General features: G+C 32.5%; 4 protein-coding genes across 4 annotated transcripts; 1 reads left to right on the forward strand and 3 right to left on the reverse strand.

Moving 5' to 3' along the window:
- Window positions 1–67: 67 nt before the first annotated feature.
- LOC134718753 (histone H3.v1-like) lies at window positions 68–3400 on the forward strand. Its single transcript, XM_063581438.1, has 4 exons — window positions 68–373; window positions 1016–1168; window positions 1373–1554; window positions 2244–3400. Exons 1-3 carry the CDS (start codon window positions 143–145, stop codon window positions 1541–1543), a joined length of 555 nt encoding a protein of 184 aa, XP_063437508.1. The 5' UTR covers window positions 68–142; the 3' UTR covers window positions 1544–1554; window positions 2244–3400.
- On the reverse strand, window positions 3264–7272 carry LOC134717851 (uncharacterized). Its single transcript, XM_063580346.1, has 2 exons — window positions 4215–7272; window positions 3264–3328 (listed from the first exon to the last, which is right to left on the reverse strand). The coding sequence occupies exons 1-2, from the start codon at window positions 7270–7272 to the stop codon at window positions 3264–3266; spliced, it is 3123 nt and encodes a 1040-aa protein (XP_063436416.1).
- Window positions 7273–9373: 2101 nt separating this feature from the next.
- Window positions 9374–10696, reverse strand: LOC134717852 (uncharacterized protein F54H12.2-like). Its single transcript, XM_063580348.1, has one exon. It carries the CDS (start codon window positions 10694–10696, stop codon window positions 9374–9376), a length of 1323 nt encoding a protein of 440 aa, XP_063436418.1.
- An 884-nt stretch (window positions 10697–11580) lies between these two features.
- LOC134717853 (uncharacterized) lies at window positions 11581–12735 on the reverse strand. Its single transcript, XM_063580349.1, has one exon. The coding sequence runs from the start codon at window positions 12733–12735 to the stop codon at window positions 11581–11583; it is 1155 nt and encodes a 384-aa protein (XP_063436419.1).
- Between the last annotated feature and the right edge of the window lie 7299 nt (window positions 12736–20034).

The raw sequence follows: 20034 nt of genomic DNA on the forward strand, positions 1-20034 counted from the left end.
AAATGGTGTAACATGGATAATGGAAGGTTGGCGAGCCTTTAGGAGTAAATAAGTGTTGGAAACTACTATTCAAATTTAATGAAACGGAAGCTTTATTCCTTTATTAACGCGGTACACTCAATTCTATCATAAAGCGATAAAAATGATGAACCAGGTTGAGTACATGAGGGGATTTGGTGGAGAAGTAGAGCGGGCTGAGTTGAATTTTGGAAGAAAGAAGAACATTGCGGTTACACCGTACAAGGGATATGTTTATATCCACATAGGCAGTTTAACAAGTAGCAGAAGCATAACTCTTGGGACTGATGAGTTTAAAGAGCTATGCAATCTGAAGCCAGTTCTTTTAAAAGCTGAGGCAGAAATAAAAAAACAGGTTAGTGATTTCTAATATTTAGCAGTAAATATTTACATGAACATATAGCTAAATTATTATCGTTCAGCAGCAAATAGTTGAGCGTGATATATATTTTATTCTCTAAGAAATAGGAGCGATCTACAAAATTATTTTAAAGTAAGATATTGCGAGTGTTTAATAAAAGCACCAGCTGCAGATGTTTCACCTTATATGTTTTTTCGTAAATTTCACTACTGCTAGTAAGTACACATAATTTTCAAAGTTATTGAAAGCGAGTAAAAACTATATGATAAACGTTCTAATTATCCTTCAACAGCAAATAATTGAACATAAATATATACTTTATAGGTTTAATATACAACAAACGTTTTAGTTAAAAGTAAGTTATTGATAGAGAGTATTTACAAGCGGCTTGCGTTCAGCTGCAGATATTTCACTTGTTTCTGGGTTGATTTCACCACTGTTAGTATTAATTTTCAAAGTTATTGATAGCAAGTAAAAAATGTTTTGATAAACGTTCAGTTGCAGATATTTCAACATTTTTGTTTCTAGGTAAATTTCTCAACCGCTAATAAATACGAATTTCTTTCCCACAGCAAACGTTGATTTATATGATTTCTTACACGTTCAATTGTTTTTATTATATATTAATTTTTTTAGCTGCAAAAACCTAGCAGGAAAAAGAAGGTTATAGTTGTTGAAGAGGAAGAAGAAGAAGAAGAAGAAGAAGAAGAAGAAGAAGAAGAAGAAGAAGAAGAAGAAGAAGAAGAAGTAGAAGAAGAAGAAGTAAAAAAAGTTACTTTGAAAAGAAAGGTAAAACAACTTTTGTTTTTTGTTTTTTTCTATGTAAATCAAAATAAGTAGTTATAATTTTCAAGTTTATGAATTTAAAGTAATTATCCAATTAAATGTACCATAAAAAGAAAAAAAAAAAAAAAAAAAAAAAAAAAATTGAAAACATTGAAATAACTTTAAAATTTTAAGATGATTTTCTATATTATGATATTCTTATTTTAGAGAAAGGTGATTGCTATCAGCGATAGCGATGAGGAGGCGGGAGTGTCAGAGTCGGACGTCAGAAAGGTGATTGTTGCAGCAGAATCTGGCCCGTTCAAGGGGCTAAAGAAGAAAAAGAAAACAGCTGGAGCTGGATTCATACTTTCTGAAGCAGTTGAAGATGGCGAGTGAAGATAACACCAGTAAGTGATCAAATTTTTATTCTGTTTCTAATATGTTCTTATATACAATAGTTAGGATAGAAATCATTCATAACTTAGCAACATTTTTCCAATCAAAGATTGATTTATCAATATGTGAAATACTCGCTTTAAGATAAAACCATTGCCTTTGATTTAAAGCGATCTCATTTCTAAGAGGATCATTTCTCAATAATACAAACAGTTCACTATTCAATATACATGTATTTACAAAAATATCTTCAGATAAAGCAAAAGTGTCCATTTTATTACAAAATAAATCGTTTCCGCTACTGTTTCGTTTAACATCATCAGATATGAATGGAGGATCATTTTCACTGTTTAATGGCCCATTTATTAATATAACTGCTAGAGTTATCGAACAGAATAACAATCCGACAATTTTCATCTTTGCACCAAGCCTGTGCAGTTGTGGAAACTGGTCACTGATTTCAGCTGTATCCATATTGATAAAATTGTAATCATGCTCATCTGTCATTTTAAGTGAATATTCTTCCACATTTGCACTACTCAATTCATCCTTTTCATTTATTTTAGAAATCTCCATTATGAAATCCAATTTCTTAATACAGGTGTCGCACTTTGTTCATTTGTTTTCATGCATATATCTGTAGATTTATGATGTGAAAACTATTTTACTAGAGTTTATGTATCTTATTTATTTCTTTTAGCCAATCAGAACAGAAAAAGGACAATGGGAGAAGAAGTAGAAAAAAAGACACTGAGTGAAAAACGAAAGCGGTCAGCTCCACCTTCATTAAGAACTTTATCTGTTGCATGTATTTATAATAAATTAACAACAAAATGTGATATTCAAATGAGAGATTTTTTTTTGTAAAATTCCCTCACCAATTTTAATTATTTTTATGGATTATGCAGACTTTCAATTTGTTTTAAATCCTGGATTTGCCGAATTAGATGTGTTTAATGCTGCCGAGGAAATTTTTGATCAAAGATATCAATTAAATAAAATGATAAGGGAATGCAGCCATTTCACATCTGAAGAGATATTCATTCATTTAAAGAACGTCCCAGGGTCTGTTTTAAATTCACTCGGACTTTCGTTCAATAGGGAGAACTTTTCCGATATTTTAAGGAAAATATTAAACATGCGATTTTCACGTGTTTAATTTACCAAAGAATATGTCTCATATATTTTAATCTAAAATTTAAGAAATTTATTTGTAATATTTTCATCGTGTTTGAAGGTCTTTTTCCCCATTGCACAATGTATTTCACTGGTGCGTTTGAAGGTGTAATTCCCCATTTTCATAATTGTGTTTAATTTACCAAAGAATATGTCTCTTATATTTTAATCTAAAATTTATTTGTAATATTTTCATCGTGTTTGAAGGTGTTATTCCCCATTGTCCAATGTATTTCACTGGTGTGTTTGAAGGTGTTATTCCCCATTTGAAGGTGTTATTCCCCATTGACATAATGTTTGAAGGTGTTATTCCCCATTGTTCTAATGTTTGAAGGTACTATTCCCCATTGTTCTAATGTTCGAAGGTGTTATTTCACATTGTCCTATGTTTGAAGGTGTTATTCCCCATTGTCCTATTGCCTTAATGTTTGAAGGTGTTATTCCCCATTGTCCTATTGTCATTATGTTTGAAGTTTGTTTGAAGGTCCATTTGGGTTTTAAAGTTATGTATTTTCATTGGGGTTTTTAAGTTAAAGTCGCCATTTTACCATGCTACTCCCCATTGCCCTATGTATTTCACTTCCCCAGGTTGATAGCAAACGGATAAAACTTAAATATGTTGATATATTTTATTATAAAATCATATATTTATTTACATGAAATAAAATATTATATAATTATTGTACAGTGTGTTTTCTTTTTCTTGAATTTATTACGGATATGGATTTTTTTTTCAATTTACAATTGTATTAATGTTTTTCTTTTAATTTTCTATGAAAATATGCTAGCGAATGCACATTATCATCCAGCAAGTGTCTCTTGTCATCATATGGTGATAGTCCACTTTTCACAACCTTCACCATGTGAATCTGATGGTTGAAACTTCTCAAAGTGTACATATGCGAGAGTAGTGGAGAACAATTGAACAAGGTGTTTTTATATTGTTCGAATCTAACATTTCGGGTTTTAATACCCTTTGCTACTACAGTTTCCTTGTCGTCTGCGGTGATAAAACTATACATTTTTGCTCTTAGTCCGATATATTCCACCATTTGAATGGACTTGCATTCATCTTTGAATAAACCAATAATCGATTTCCTGTCTTTGGTGTAAAGAGGGTGATCAGCTGGATAATTTGAAAAGTCATATAGCTCACTGTTTAACGACATGTCTCTATATATGTCATCAGTTCTCACATGCATAATGAAACTGTCAGTATCTGTGTAACATAATGTTACATTCTCCTTGTATAGTTTTTTCATGTGGTTGTAGTAGTAATCAACCATGTGCGCCTTTGACAGATCGAGAATCATTTGTCCTAGGTAAATTGGTTTGTTGAAGAAAATTTTTGTTTTGGTTTGTAGCACGCCGCACAAGTGGTCGTTGAATATCTTAAAGCTTTTAAATGATGATTTTGCAGTAAGTTTTTGAAACTTATCCCACCTATGACAGAGAGAGAAGTTGATATGTTTCCGCAACGATTCCATTGATTTACCGAAAATAGCATTGTTGCCATTTTTAAAAAGTTTTTGCTCGAAATTGCTAGTAGCCTTTTTCCTCATTTCGGTATTGAAGTCAATATACTGTTTCAACCATGGACGCTGTTCAAATGAAACTATATTGTGAATCTTCTTCAAAACCAAACCTAGTTTGAGGTATAACTTTAGATTCACATAGTGCAAGATGTAATGCTTTTTATCTTTCAAAGTAGCTAGCAATTTGGTGCTCGGTTGGTATTCTTTCCCATCATCATTTGCTTGCTCATACAGATGACGTGAATGAGGTGAAAGCATTTCATTTGTTATCACTCCTTTTTCAACTGCAAGAGGAAAATCATTGTGAAGATCGTGTAAGTTATCTGGGTAATCCAAATCGCATTCAATGACATATCCGATGTCAGCGTTATTGGATACATTTAAGACATTGAAATCGTTTATTTCCTCTTCTGACAACCACTGGAATTTCCCCACAGCTAATGGCATGCTCATGCTTAAACCGTATAAATTGTTCGCATCTACATACATCAAGTATGAAGTTGGTAAAGCTGGATCATAATTGCTCAAGTAGGGATTGTTTGCTTTTGCATGTCTGCAGCTCACCATTGTTAAACCTCCTCGTATACTCTGCTCAAAGAAGAGCCACATTGTAGGATCTGTCAATAGCTCAAGTCTCACACCAGTCATTTTCAATGCAGATTGCCAGGAAAGCCCTGGAAGAGTGTAATAATTTGCAGGGTCGAGGGAATAGTTCGTTATCCACTTCTTCCTGAAAGTTTCAAATACATCAGCTAATAATAGAACGTCAGTTTTTAGATAAAGATCGTGATATTCGCCTATATTCTTGATATTCATTTGATTCCATACCCGTTGCGCATGTTCATACTCGGTTTGACTAATTGTTTTCTCTGATAAATTGCTGTAGAATTTGTCTATAGAGGGTAATTCAGTTTCATTGAACCTTGCTGCATTGTCAATGTATTCGTAAGGATATGTTCCTTTTTTCAACAAAAGAGCAATCCGCTTATCATCATCAAATTCTTTTGTAAAATGTTTAAATGTTTCTTTCGGATTCTCCTTAGACATTGACGATACCAATTCCTCTAGTGAACAATTCAAAAACTGGTATGAATCGATAAAGCGCAGATTGGATAGGTTGAAACTGATGTACTTTTCTGCATTCGTGGCTATGCAGCCAATTTCTTCACTCTTGAAAATACCTATCGAGGAACAGATTAAATGTTCATCAAACTGTTTCAGGTTATGAAATATAACTGGCACGAATGTGTGTTCTTTAAAATTAAGATTGCAATCTCTGCATGAAGCGCCACGAAATTTACCTGAAACATGTGCATGGTCTCGAACGCGGATAGTGGAATCTGTAAATTCTTCCATGCAAATGTGGCAATGTGTACTTGATTGAAAATCTTCCTCATCTTCAAAAGTCATGCACAAGGGTTCAGGATTGTTCAAAATAGCCTTTATACGTTTATTTTCGTCAAGAAGACTATGAAGGAAGTGTTCACTAACATTTTCACCTCTATATATTTTAGGTGGTTGAGTGTATCTGTCATCGATGCAAACAACTTGATAACCGTACCCGCATGGTATCAACTTTGTTAATTTCGTTGTGCTGGTTCGATTATCTTCTGGCTCTTCAGTAACCATAGGTTCGCAAAATGTTTCCATGTCAGCATAAATAACAAATGATGTTTGTAACTGTTTGGCGTGATCTTGAAATGTTAGTATATCGTCTACCCCCTTGGTGGGATATGTCACATGTTGAGCTTCAAATTTTGAGCAGTATTTTATATGTTTCTCTAAAGTATGTTCACTGGTGAAACCTGATAAACAGAATCTGCAATACTTATGACTGCGTCCCAAGCATTTTGTTCGATATAAAAGTCTATTGAGATCTGTAATCAAACACCAGTGACTTTTATTCCCACTTTTCAAATACAATAAGTCAACTTCATGATGAGCTTCTCTTAGACCTGTTACATGGAGGGGGAAAAATTCACCCTCTTCAAATCCTAACACCATTACTGAAATGTTATTCTGCCTTTCAAATTTACTCACAAATGATGGTGCAACGGGCAATTGTATACCTTCCATGTTCAATTCATGTTCATATGGGATGTAGTGATGCACTTTAGAAGGGTCACCTGAACACGTAGGATGTATGGATGCTATAATAGCATATACAAAACATTTTTCATCTAAGTTTCTTATGTTGAGTAACGCTCTGGTTGCAGCAAGAGTTCTTGGTAGGGGTATATACGATCCACCGCCTAAAGGTTTATATTTAGCTGTATTAATCTCAATGTGTTTAATATGATCTAATGACCAACCGCTCCCATTTCGTATATACTCATCAAAACTTTTGAATATTTTTTGATATGTCACATTAATATCATGTTCATCATCTATATTTGCTCTATCAACTAGATTCGATGTCTTCGAGATAAAATGTGCATTATTCTTTAAATCATTACCACCTTCACCTCCATTCGGCTTGATCATTTGCACAAGACAATTCATATACCACTTAATATGACCGAGTTCAACACACATCTCTTGTAAATGAGTTTTTACCTCATGCTTAATTCCAGATAAAAATGCTAGAAGATCATACTTTTCCCCATTATCCTCATTCGGATAAATGAAACGAGCTCGTGCTATTCCCAAGAGAGCAGACTTATCCACACTTTTATGTTTGATTGTAGTATGTGAATTTGAATCAGTGTTTCCTGAACCAGTCTGATAAGTTGTATGATCGATGTTGCTATGTTTAAACAAATTTTCCGCTGAATCAAAATGTCTATCACATTGTCGACATGGAAATGTACAACTGTTTCTCTGGTGTCTCTTCAGTTTGGAAGGGTGATCAAACAGAAGTTTACAATAATAACATGAATAGACCTTAACCGTAAGATTTGATCTGTTGTCATTATCAACACTCAATCGATCATTTAACTCTCGCAACTGCTGTTGATATTGAGGGTTACTGTCAGGATAAAGACGCAATAAATCCTCGCAGAAATGATCATCAGCCATGACAATTGTGATATCAATAGCACTTTCAACGTTTTATATATACTACGCGATCGTGGACTAGAACTAATAGGCGAACATATGTTATCTAAATATTTATTTTATTAATTAAATTTAAAGGTACACAGTGTAAATATACAAATAGACAATATATTATATACATATATAAATATAGACAAATTTAAAGAAAAATACAAGTGATTGATTGAAGTCTCCAATAGTTTTAAATAATCCACTTCTTCATTACAAATGAAATGATAACCATTTACTCTTTAATCTTTTGCGATTTTGCGATTTTTCCACATTTCTTAAGAATTTTTCAGGAGACATCTTGATAGCTTTACCCTCTGCTGCACCATCATATTCATCAACATCCATCCTATTTTCCTCTTGATTGTCTGATTTTGATCGATCTACAGTTTCTTTTAAATTTTTCAATTCTGTTTTTTGCAAAACCTGACCACTACCATGTTGTTTGGTTACATCTTCTTCTAGGTTTATTTCTGTTTTTATACTGTCACTATCTTTACCATCATATTCCTTTTCTTTTTCTTTCACATTAACAATTTCACATTGGTTGGACATATTCATCAATCTTTCATATTTCTCCTTGGGTAATAGTATTAACTCCCGAGTCATAGTATTTGAAAAAAGATGATATCAATGTTGGAATAATAACAATTATCTTCAGTAAACGTTTTCTCCTCAACTGAGGTGTTATATTATTAACTACCACAGCACGAATGAACTTTGCAAAAGTTGAAAGATTCCTTTTAACCCTCTCAGACAATGGTATGACGCTTTTTAGACAGTTGAATACTATTTCTACTAATAGTTGTAATTGTCTGTGGTCCGTGCTTTTTATGATTTGAGCAGATTGTTCAGGTGTAGTGTTCGCCAATAATTTAAGGAAGCTTCTACTTGATTCTTTTAAAATCATTTTGGTTGATAAACAATCGTGTCCTCCCCCGGAAAAGGATTTGCGCGCAACTGATATTCAGGGTTTGAACCTGGTGCTATATCCACTATCAAGCAATTGTATGGTCTGCTAATTGCACGTTGGTAAACGTCCATGAAAAAGCGAACTTGACCTGGAAACATTTGTCGAGCTAAAGATTGTATTTGCAGTGAATCTCTACCATTTTTGAAAAGAAAAAAGACGTGAGAATTCAAACTGATTGATCGCATAACCTTCCCCTTCTGATATAAATTTTGTAGTATAAAAATAATTGATGTTAAGGTGTGATGACTTAAAACGCAATAAATCTTCTGCATCAGTTTACAGTCCACTACTTCATCCATTTTATCATCAATGATCCATAATGTGTGTATATCCTTATCAACAAGAAAATCACTTTCATCAGGCAGTTCCAGTTGAAATGAAATGTTGGAGACAGTTTTTTTCAATTCATCGAAGACATCTTGCCATATGCTGTAACAGTAGTATATCTTCTGAGGTGGTATTGTAAACATTTCCTGAGCGTTCTCTAATAATCTTTTAATGTATGTAGTTTTTCCTGAACCCGTTGGACCTACACATATTGAAGTCATGGGTGTTTGAAATTTCACCAAACTCATGATGATCACCTCTTGCTCGAATGATGATTGTTACCATGTGTCTCATCATTTTAAACACTTTTTCATATGCAGTGTGAATAGGTTTTACCAATCACATTGAAAACAAAGATGTCGTTTGCTTGATGATTATCACTGAAAAAATCGTGAATGTTAGTTAGATCATACTCTCTACATAAGAGTGATAAGATGAAAATGCAATATTGACCGCATACTGATGAATTCTCACTCTGTAATCGTTTTTGATTTATTTCCAGAGATATCGCATTGTGTTCAAAGAATTTTAAGAAGTGACGTGAATAATAATCGGGAGAGTGTGCGAAGCTGTCGAAAAATATCCCTCTTCGTTCCTCATTTATGAAAAAGGCGATCCAGTGTGCACCATTCTCAAAATGATTTTCAGTGTTACAAATAAATCCCATGGGTCGATTTCTCACTATCTTAGGTATCTGATCTGCTGCAAATATACCAACAATTTTATCCTTCATTAGTTCATCACAATTAATCATACACTCCAATTGCATAGTGTTCATTCTTGAATTATGATGTCTCGAGTTTGAGTTATTTCAAAATATCCACTAAATTCACTATAAATGATTATAGTTGTTGGTTCAGTGAGGGGAGAATCAAATGTGCATTCCAAATTGACACGTTCATTCCTTTTCAATGTTAAATAATCTAAACCTTCAAAAATTGGTTCCAGTTGAAAGGCATACAAGGCATATCCTTCAGAAAAACTGTCTCTGTTTAATCCATTACCACAGTCTTGCAGAGTTTTCCCAGCAACCTCAAATAGATTGCGAAATGCAACAATGGATGATTCTCCACTTGACGAGTCAAATTTTACTCTGACAGGATTCCCGGAAACTGGCACTCCCTCAACTTTAAGATTTATTTCACTTAGGTGGCAATGTTTGAATGTCCACGGACATAGTGAGTAGTCACCTGCTATGTTTTGACTCCCCGTAAAGGCTATCAATACCTTATTGGGTCTATTATTCTGGAATATGTTGTTGAAGTTAAAACTTATTTGACCAGCTGGAAGTGAAATTGTGCGAACATCATTTTGCACAATGGGATATTTAGCGTTTACTGTCCTGAGTATAGAATCGTGGCCATATACAATGCCGGGGTGAACGTGGATCTTTGCTATTGATAGATACATATCTTCAATCTCAAGGTAATAATCAGCATCTTCATCAACCGACATTAGATAAAATTCTGGTCTCGATCTGTAGAATTTCACAGTAACTCCTACTTGATTTAATATGTAACGATTCATTGAAAACAGGGGATGGAAAATGTTTCCTTCAAGATCAACAGTTTTACCATTTTTTATGTATGCTGTTCTTCTGTAGAGCCCAAGATTTGATCCTGTGTTACAATCTGCATCATCCAATGTTCCTTGATGATCGTCTATCCATAATTGACTTGAGAGCTGCGATTCTTTAGCTTCTTTCCCATATTTCAATAAAGTTTGCATATAAGCTTTGTAAGGGTAAAATCCTGTTGAAGATGTGACAATTTTATTTTGAATTAAAACATCTATTTGATTAAATAATGCATGCAAAACATAGTTCACAGGCCCGCAATTAACGTCACTGCTATCTGCTATGGTTCCATCTCCTCTTTTAAGTCTTAGACGTACATGCATTGTTGATTTACTTAAGTCTAGATACTCTGTTCCACCAGATATGTGAAACTCTATTGGCGATGTCTTTGTAAAAGTTGCAGCTGGTCGAATATGTTCATATGTGATTCTTGTGACTGCAGTTTGATGACCTGGTAGATTGAATAAAGACAACTGACTTGGTTGCAGCTCATGAAATGTTTCAGGATTTATTTTAGCCATTTTGAATTTTACTGGAAAATATCCTTTTCAATTAGCTGATTCTTTAATCTTTTTTTCACACTCTGTACACTTCCTTTCTTACTGTTTGTTTTATTTTTCCTTCCTCCTTTCTTTGTCTTTTTCGTTTTCTTCTGCTCCCCTCTATGGCTTTTTCTATTACTGTTTTGTAACTTCCCACGTTTGCGTTTTATCTTTTTCACAGCTCGACTAATTTCCGACTTAGCATTTTCCACCTGCTGCTGTGCATGTGTTACAAGTTTAATGGGTGATTGCGCAAGTGGTTTACTTTGTGGTAATGTGATTGGTTCCATGAAGCTAGCTGCTGAATTAGTGAGGGAACCACCACTCTGGATAGTTCTTCTGTATGAATTATTAAGATATGAATTGTGATGTTTGTCATTCGCTAGATTTTCATAGTACATTATCCATGTCCTAGGGTCTAGCACATATTGAGAATTGTTCAATTCCATGATTATCATGCAAAGTATGGATACGACCTGAAGTGCAGTGTAATCGACACTGGATTTTTTAAAAATGATGCATGACTCCCTTGCATGTCAGTAATAAAGAATTCAATGTCTCTTATTTCACTTTTCACCACTGGAATGTATGCAAGTTGATCAAAGTGGTAGTATTCAGTTTGAGAGCAGCAACATATTCGCTTCAATAAGGGTTGTTTGTTACCATCGACTATTACATCACCGCATATGTTTGCATATATATATAGATCATTATTTGATGATAATTTAATATCAACTAATGCGACTTTCCATTTTGATTTCATCACTATTGGCGTCTGAAGATATGTACGGAATTTGTGTGGTCTGTTATGTGGGTAAATGTCTAAATTTTTGTTACTGTTAATGACCATGTAAAAGCTCATTTTATATGTCAACAATATCTCTCTCAGGAATCCACTGACAAAAACGTTTATCCCAATCCTGGAATTTTACATAACCCTCACGTTGACCATTCCGCCTTCGCCATTTAAGCACTTTCTCAACAAACCACAATGCGTCAGCCTCCTTTTTCACACGCTGCAACTCTGTATAATTGAAATTGCCTACAACTTCCTTGTCCAAAAAATCTTGTACTTTATAAAAGATTTTCCCATGTATTAGAAATCGTCTATATATTTTAAATATTTCGGAGGTCCACTGTTGCTGATAAGCTCTTTGAAACGGTTTCTTCAAATGGCTCAGTCTTACCATGTCATTGATTTTAAAATGAAACTGTTTCCCTCTTTTACGTTGTACTTTTAATGTTTCTTTCTTTTCTCTGATTCGTTTTTCTTTGGGTGGAGTTTTAATATACATATATGCCCACAAATCATATTTGTTTTTCTCATTCACATCTTTTGGAGCTGTATTATTTAAACTTCTATGTGGCGTTGCATTATAACTTGCTACCAAATTTTGTAGAACATTGAGATAGCTATAAGTTCTATGCTTTGTAAAATATCGGAACATCATCCTCCGAAATGTCAAATTGACCCTCTCTGCTATTGACGCTTTACTACTGTCGGAATTTAAATAGACATGATGGTAAATGTCATATTTTTTAAACACACGTTTCAAATCTTTGTTTTTGAATTCAGTTCCCGCATCTGTGGAAACCTTCAAAGGGATTTTACCATGTTTGAAGATTTTTTCAAATGCATCAGCTACTGTCTTCCCAAACTTGTTTTTTAATGGATAAATCCATAAAAACCGTGTGAAAATATCGATAACAACCAACAGGAAACGTGTCTTATTGTTATATTTCTGTATGTTGGATACATCCATAAGGTCAGCATCGTATTGCTCATACGGTTCCGATACAATTATTTTCACTCTTTTAATTCTACGTTTTACAGGTTTTTGTAAATTGTAGTCGTCTATTTTTTCCATCCATTTCCTGATCTTGTATACGCTTGGTACATTTCCATCTCTTGATGTCTTCAACGTTTGATAAATTTTTTCAGCACTTAGGTATGCTCCCCCATTTGCTGTATTGTAATATACATTCCTAAGTTTTTCATCTAAATCATCATTTTCCATTGTTAAAAATAGGTTCCAAATCTATCATTTTTTCAACTTTATCTATTATGCGAGATGCTCTGTGCGGTGTTTTCAATATAGTATTTTTCCAATCTGTTGATTGTAAAAATGTAAGTTGATAGTAGACTCTCACATTATCTGGAATATTTGATTGTCTGACTAAATTAACAAAATCGGTGTACACTTTATCTGTTTCTACTTGATAAAAAAAATCCCATGCATTTCCTCCACTTATGTGTTCCACTTGATTTTCCTTCTTCAGAATGTCAAAAACTGACTTTGCATATATTATATCGAATATGTTATCAAGTCTGGCTATATTTTCACATGATTCTATCTCATCCATGTTTTATTAATAATAATAATAATTTATAATGTATGATATTTTTGTTTGGGTTAGGGTTAGGGTTAGGGTTAGGGTTAGGGTTAGGGTTAGGGTTAGGGTTAATTATTATATTTACCAATTAAACTTTTATCAAATTAAAGCTCTCAAATTGTTTTAAATGTTCCTTTTACTACTTCCATATCCAGCATATCAACAATTTAAATGATTGGTAATGCGTTAAATTGTTTAATGAAATGAAATTTTTTTTTAAATGTTCAATTTACTTTTACTACTTCCATATCCAGCATATCAACAATGTTAAATTGATTGGTAATGCATTAAAATTGTTTAATGCAGTGAAAAAAAAAATAAAAACATTCTTTTATATTTTACAAATTAAAAATCAATATTTTGATATTATCCAACAAATATATTATGCAATTTTTGCTGACGGGGGCAAAATTTTTGTCAACGTGGCAAAAATATTTGCTGCTGCCACACAATATATACTACTTACGGTGTTGGCACAGTCAAAATCTATTTACTACAGTCTTTCTAATAGTTGCGGCAGTTGCATAATGTCCGTCCCAACCTATTAATAGATTGGACAGTTAAAATTTGTTTGTGTCAACTTTTCAGACGTTGATGCAGTCAAAAAATGTTTGTCACAACGTTTTTAGAGTTGGGACAGTCGTTAAATATTTGTTACAACTTTCTTAAGGTTGGCACAGTCATTAAATGTTTATTACAACTTATAAAAGGTTGAAACAGTCGTTAAATGTTTAAAACAAACACTTCTTAGGTTGATACAGTCGGTAAATGTTTTAATACAAATATTTTAGCGTAACGGTAGTCGGCCATCAGTGTAAAACAAATCACGTCTCACCCGGCTCTCAAGATTTGATTTTGTTGTGAAATAGTCCATTACTTATAATATTATCGTCTATTGTGCGATTGTAAACTTGTTTTGCTGTTTATTCATTTATTTTGCGATCGTTGTTTGTCGTTTTCCATTTGTTGCCGTAGCATTGTCCGTTAATGTGCGTTTGACTTTAAATAATCCTTCTAATATCTTTACTTTTTATTTTATAATATCTTTTTTATAACATTTTCGTTCATAACTGGTTTTAAAAACCAGAAGCTTTCGTTTAAAATAGAATTTTAATATTATTGCAGAAGAATGAGAAGATGACAATGAATTCATTCACATTTATACTTGACAAAGTTTTGATAAATTCTGCGCAATAGAAAAATGTACAAGGGTGTACCTGAAATAAATTAAAGATTATGACTAAGTTACCTATATTGTACAGCATAATAAAACAGTTTTAATTCGAATTACAACAAGAAGGACATTTCCGATGATTTAAAAAAAACAATTAGTTAATCTGTCAAGTTTCATTAAAAACGGAAAACAATTCTTCACCGTAAACGATTTGCCCTCTTTAATTTTTTGTCGGCAAAAAACACCGGACCTGAGGTCGGCAAACTATTTTTACACAGGTAACTACAGAGGTTAGACCACATGTTCAATAATCTGAGCTGGAATATTACAATCGGTGAGTAGAAATTATCAATATTTTAAAGCATGTCTATCGATTAATCATGGATTCATAATTTTGAAGGGAAAATGTGCACATTTGTCGGCTTACAGATCTTACAATTTGTTCTCATTGTCAGATGCAAAGGGGGAGGGGGGGGGGGGGGGGTCGAACCCTTCATTTTTATGGCCGCTCAATGCATTTGAATGGGGACATATAGTTGGACCCCCTTTTTAAAATGACTGGTTCCGCCACTGATCCTACGGAATCTATATTTAATTTAGATAATCCGATAGGCTATATATAGATATTACCTTACTTTAGTTTACTTTAGTCTGAACTGTTCCGCCTATATCAGACGACCCACTTTTCAGTGTTAATATCATATATATATAGATTCTTACATTGATACCAGTGGATTATCGGATTTATCCAATCGAGATAGTTAAATTATCAATTTTAAAGTTCGAGCCGCCTCGGCGAGTACTTTAAAATTTACAATTTAACTATCGAGATTGGATAAATCCGATAATCCACGAGTAACTATGTAAGAATCTGTTTCTCTAATGATTAAAAAGACATTTTCTTTTTTTGTTTACCGAAAATCCCCTTCGAGTGCCTTTCACATTGCACGAAGTTGTCAATTTCATTAACACCTGTTATCATATTTTGGTTCATCCAGTCAGCCAGAAAGGTCATGACCCTTAAAATCATCCAATGATCTTCTGAGATCACCAGCAACCACACGTTGCTTAAATTTGTTTATACAATGGGTTCGAAAAGGGATAAATTTCCATAGAATTAGAGAAATATATTTATCATATGTTTAGTAGTAAATACAGTAGTTTTGCATATGTGATAAATAGCCTGCTGTTTAATCCATATCGCGCAACTTTGATGTGCACCCTTTATCGCATACCCTTTATCACACCCCTACCCTTTATCGCACCCCTACCCTTTATCACACCCCTACTTTTTTTTTTTTTTTTTTTTTACATAAAGTCAGTTTTATATTTTTTGCTCAAGAAATTTTTTTCTCAAAATAGGTCAATTTTTTGAATGACGTCATTGTTTGGTATGTGACGTCACGAACGTCAAGTTTTCTATATTATATGTGACGTCACGAACGTCAAGTTTTCATATTTTTGGCACACTAAATGCAACTATAAAAAGTACAAAACACACAAATAAATACAATATTTAAATAAACAAAATATTTTTAAAAACAACAGCACGAAAATAGTAAGGTGCTTCGGATAAGAAATTGAGCAGTTCTTTTAAGGCCTTTGAAACAAGACAAAAGTAGAACTGCATGAAGATAACCCAGTGCGATGGATCAGAAAACAGTTCATATAATATAATACTCTTCTGTTGAAATATATGATAAAGCGTATAATACATGGCAAAATCCGTATCACATGCCGTATCAATCTCGACCAATATCATCCCTCGGGCCTAAAGGCCCTTGGGCTGATATTGATGTCTCGGGATGATACGACATATGATACGGATTTTGCCATGTATTATTCTCTATATATATATATATATATTGTCAGTTAATACAATGCACTAATATTGATTGTTTATACACATTAATTTAACCACCACCTCTATTTACACACGAGAATAAATACATCCAATGAATACCACACTCCTGCAAAGTTGCATATTCCACGGAAAATATAGGCTTTGAGCTTCAATGTTAAAGTTGTGCATCATAATAAATCATTGAAAATCGGACAGAAAGGACATCGTTCCCCTCACCCTATTATCATCTGTATGTCATTTATTCCCAGTAAGTTAATTATTTTGCATGCATCACCCTGAGTGGAATACAGAAAAGGTTACTCTATATCTTCCCCTTTTTGTGGGAAAAATTTTGTCGATTATATAGGGAATCACTCAAGCGTGACTGGATCTATGCCCCTAAGGGCAGTCAGCGACCCTGTCTCTTATGAAAAGTTCTGGATGTGCCACTGACCTATACATCATGTAGTGTACATATTGTATGTTAATGTATTGCTAACTCAGGTCCTTAATTTGCATGAAATATTTGTCACTGGACGTTTTATAACCAACAACCAAGAGATCTTTACATGTACTTATCCATATAAATGTGTTTCTTATCATGCTTATGCTGGATTACTAGTATTTCCCTGGTTTTGATTTATCAGCTGATAGTTTTTGTTCGATAAATAATGCATTGTGATGTCACAATTTCCATAAAAAAAAACCATGCATAGTACAAAAACATATGATTTGATCATAAAATGTTATGAAAATTGTTAACTTTAAGATTAAACAATGACTTATTTAGCAAGTGCCAACTTTCATTTAGATTTTAATTAATTCTCAAATCATGGACAACAAAACATTAATATATATTTTTGATAATAGCAGGGCAGCCTCAGGCATTGAAAGTGAATAGATATTTTAGAAATGGTTTAAAATAGCATTAATCATCAAAATAAAACAATATTATTAAATTAATGTTCCTGGAACAAGGCACAGTCATAAACAGTTGCCATTTAAACACCTTTGATTAAACAAATTGTGCTAATTCAATTAGTAATTGTTTTATCATGTACGACATTGTTTAAAAAACAAATATTAAAAGAGCAAAGCTAGCATCATAATTTTATTCTTTTTAGATTTAACATAGAATTTATATAAAATCACTATAATTTGTTAATACTTTGAACTAAACTATATATTTTCATGTGAAATTTCTATATAAATTGTGCCCTGTTAGCATTGTTTTTCAAAATTTATTTGTGCCATACATGATATCTAACTTACAAGTAGTAACATTCAATGGTCTTTTTATTTATTCCGCAATTATTAAGGACCTTCTAATCATCAGTCATATTTTTTGACACGCATTCAATTATGTTTTGGTTACTTTATTGTTGCCTACATGTAACTGTTGGGTTGATGCATCATTGATATATCCCACATCTCCTTTGATCATGTGCTTTCACGTACGATTGCTAATTTTTTGCATTTTCTACATAATCATGATAATTACTTTATGTTAAAATTCAATATGTCAGGAAAACATAACAAAAAAATCTGTCATGTCTGTATGCATTTTTTTTTTATGGTAACATGGTGTAAACTTTTTTAAAGTATTTTATGAAGCTCAAAATATTAAAAAAAAAAAAAAAAACAATTAAAATATTTGTATTTACTGAATATGACCATGCAAATGTGACATCAAAATAGGTAATAATCAGGATGTTGACACTGGATATCTGATAGGTATTAATAAGAAATTCTTATATACATGATGTAGCTAATATACAAATTAAGACACAATAGTTTATTGCCCTGGGGGATGATATTTAATCTGTCATTGGTATAATAATGTTCACAAATTATCATGATTAAAATTGTCCTCTTCAAAATTTTGATAACTTTTTCAAACCAAATTATAATTTAAGAGAAATATGAAACAGCAGGATATACTATTATTTTGGATATAAAAATTCAAATTTTAAAAGTAATTTGAATATTTATTTATTAAAATAAAATTGGGTGAATGACTAAATTGAATAAACAAAAAGTGTTGTATGAATGAATGAATGAATATTTTATTTGTATGAGCTGCAAAGCATTATTTAATGCAAGCTGTAATAAGAAATTAATAAGTAAAAAGTATTCAGGGTAACACAAAAGATGTAAAAATTATTAAACTCAAGGATTTAAAACATTAACTGGGATGGTTAAGTCTTGGAACAATATATTTACATCACAAAGGTTTATTCAATATATGCACTGGACAAAGGTAAAGTCAATATCATCAAGTACATGTATATAGTAACAGTACATTTCTTTCTTTATTTTATTTTTTCATTCCTTAAACTTTTTTTGTCATGTTTGTAATATCAATATAATTCATATTAAATTGTAAACATAATTAAAATTGAACAAAAGAAATAACCTGTTGTGTTGTTTTAGAGAGTAAACAATATGTCCATGATGCCTGACTTTAAAGAATTGATGAATTAAAGTATGGTGTGAGCCTAAATAAGACAATAACCTTTTAATGAAAGTACACAATCACACTTAAAAAATAATTAATGCAGGAAAAAAGGCAACACTAGGTCCGAGAACACAATTAATTCGTAGTGCATTTCTTTTAGAACATAAATGAAAATAAAAAAAATCCCACCTGCGCTTTCTCAAAGAAACTTTTACAGTGTGTTGTACTACTTTTGGGACAAATTATATCAAAATTATAGAAAACTTCATCGCCTCTAACTCAAAATATGGACAATTTTATGTTTAGGGCGTCTTGAAATCTTTTGACAGCTTCCGAAGTGCTCATTTTCAACCTTTTTCAGCTGGACCAAATCACTACTTTCCTTTAAAATTCTGGACCCAAATTTTTTTACAGTGTAATTTTATCCCCCTACTTGCAATTTGAGGCATTAAACATGGAGAAATAAATTTGGAAGAGGTATAAAAATTAATGGCAAGTAACCCACTGTCAACACTAGGGACTATATTTGTGAACAACGAAAATCAAGGGACAACAATGGTGGTCTCGGACCTAATAGGGTTTAAAGAGTTGACAAATCTTAAAAAGACTTGGTATGACCAAAGCTTAATGAATTATAACACTGCTGACAAAGTTTCATGACAATAGGATGTATATTATAGACATTAAGTAAAATTCTATACTCCTCTTTGCGTGTAAAATTTTGACGTTAAAATTGAAAAATTTTAACTATCAACATTTGGGGCTTTAAAAATTCAAATATTGCAAAAAAATACTTTTTAAATGACTTAATATATAACTTATCATGTATTTAAAGCAATAGAGTACTCATTTGATTTATAAGACTTGGCATAATTATTCAAAAGTCAAATTTATATGAGCCTGTGCCTAAAAATTGATGTTTTTCAATGAAGGGGGGGGCTTACATGAAGATGTAATATTTTCCACCAATTTTAAATTTGTGAAGCTTTTTGGTTATAAATAATCCTTACATATGTATTAAAGTACTTTAAATGGAAAGAAAAGTTACAAATAACATATCATATTAGTTTAAAAGGGTCATGGGCCAACTAAGAGTGGAAAAAATTTAGGGTCAATTTAGGCCGTGCCACATATTAACATTAAAAAGTGCATATTGAGACTATAAGAATTAAAAATTTGTGTCTTTTTTATCATTTCTATACTCATGTGACATGATACAACAAATCTGAGCACAAAAAGACTCTTGCAATTAACTTTTCTTACAAGCAGTATGGGCTGATACAAAGATTTTTGCCTTTTTAGGGAAAAAATTGCATGCAATTTATTCTCAACAGGCTTATATTTAAACCACTTGCTATCCTACAGAAGAAAAGAAAGATATTATGTGAAATGGAACAGGTACAATAGACATTGTTAAGTGCATTTGATACAAATTTAGTGAGGTCTTC

This window comes from Mytilus trossulus, chromosome 5 (assembly GCF_036588685.1).
Source record: "Mytilus trossulus isolate FHL-02 chromosome 5, PNRI_Mtr1.1.1.hap1, whole genome shotgun sequence".
Lineage (NCBI taxonomy): Eukaryota > Metazoa > Mollusca > Bivalvia > Mytilida > Mytilidae > Mytilus > Mytilus trossulus.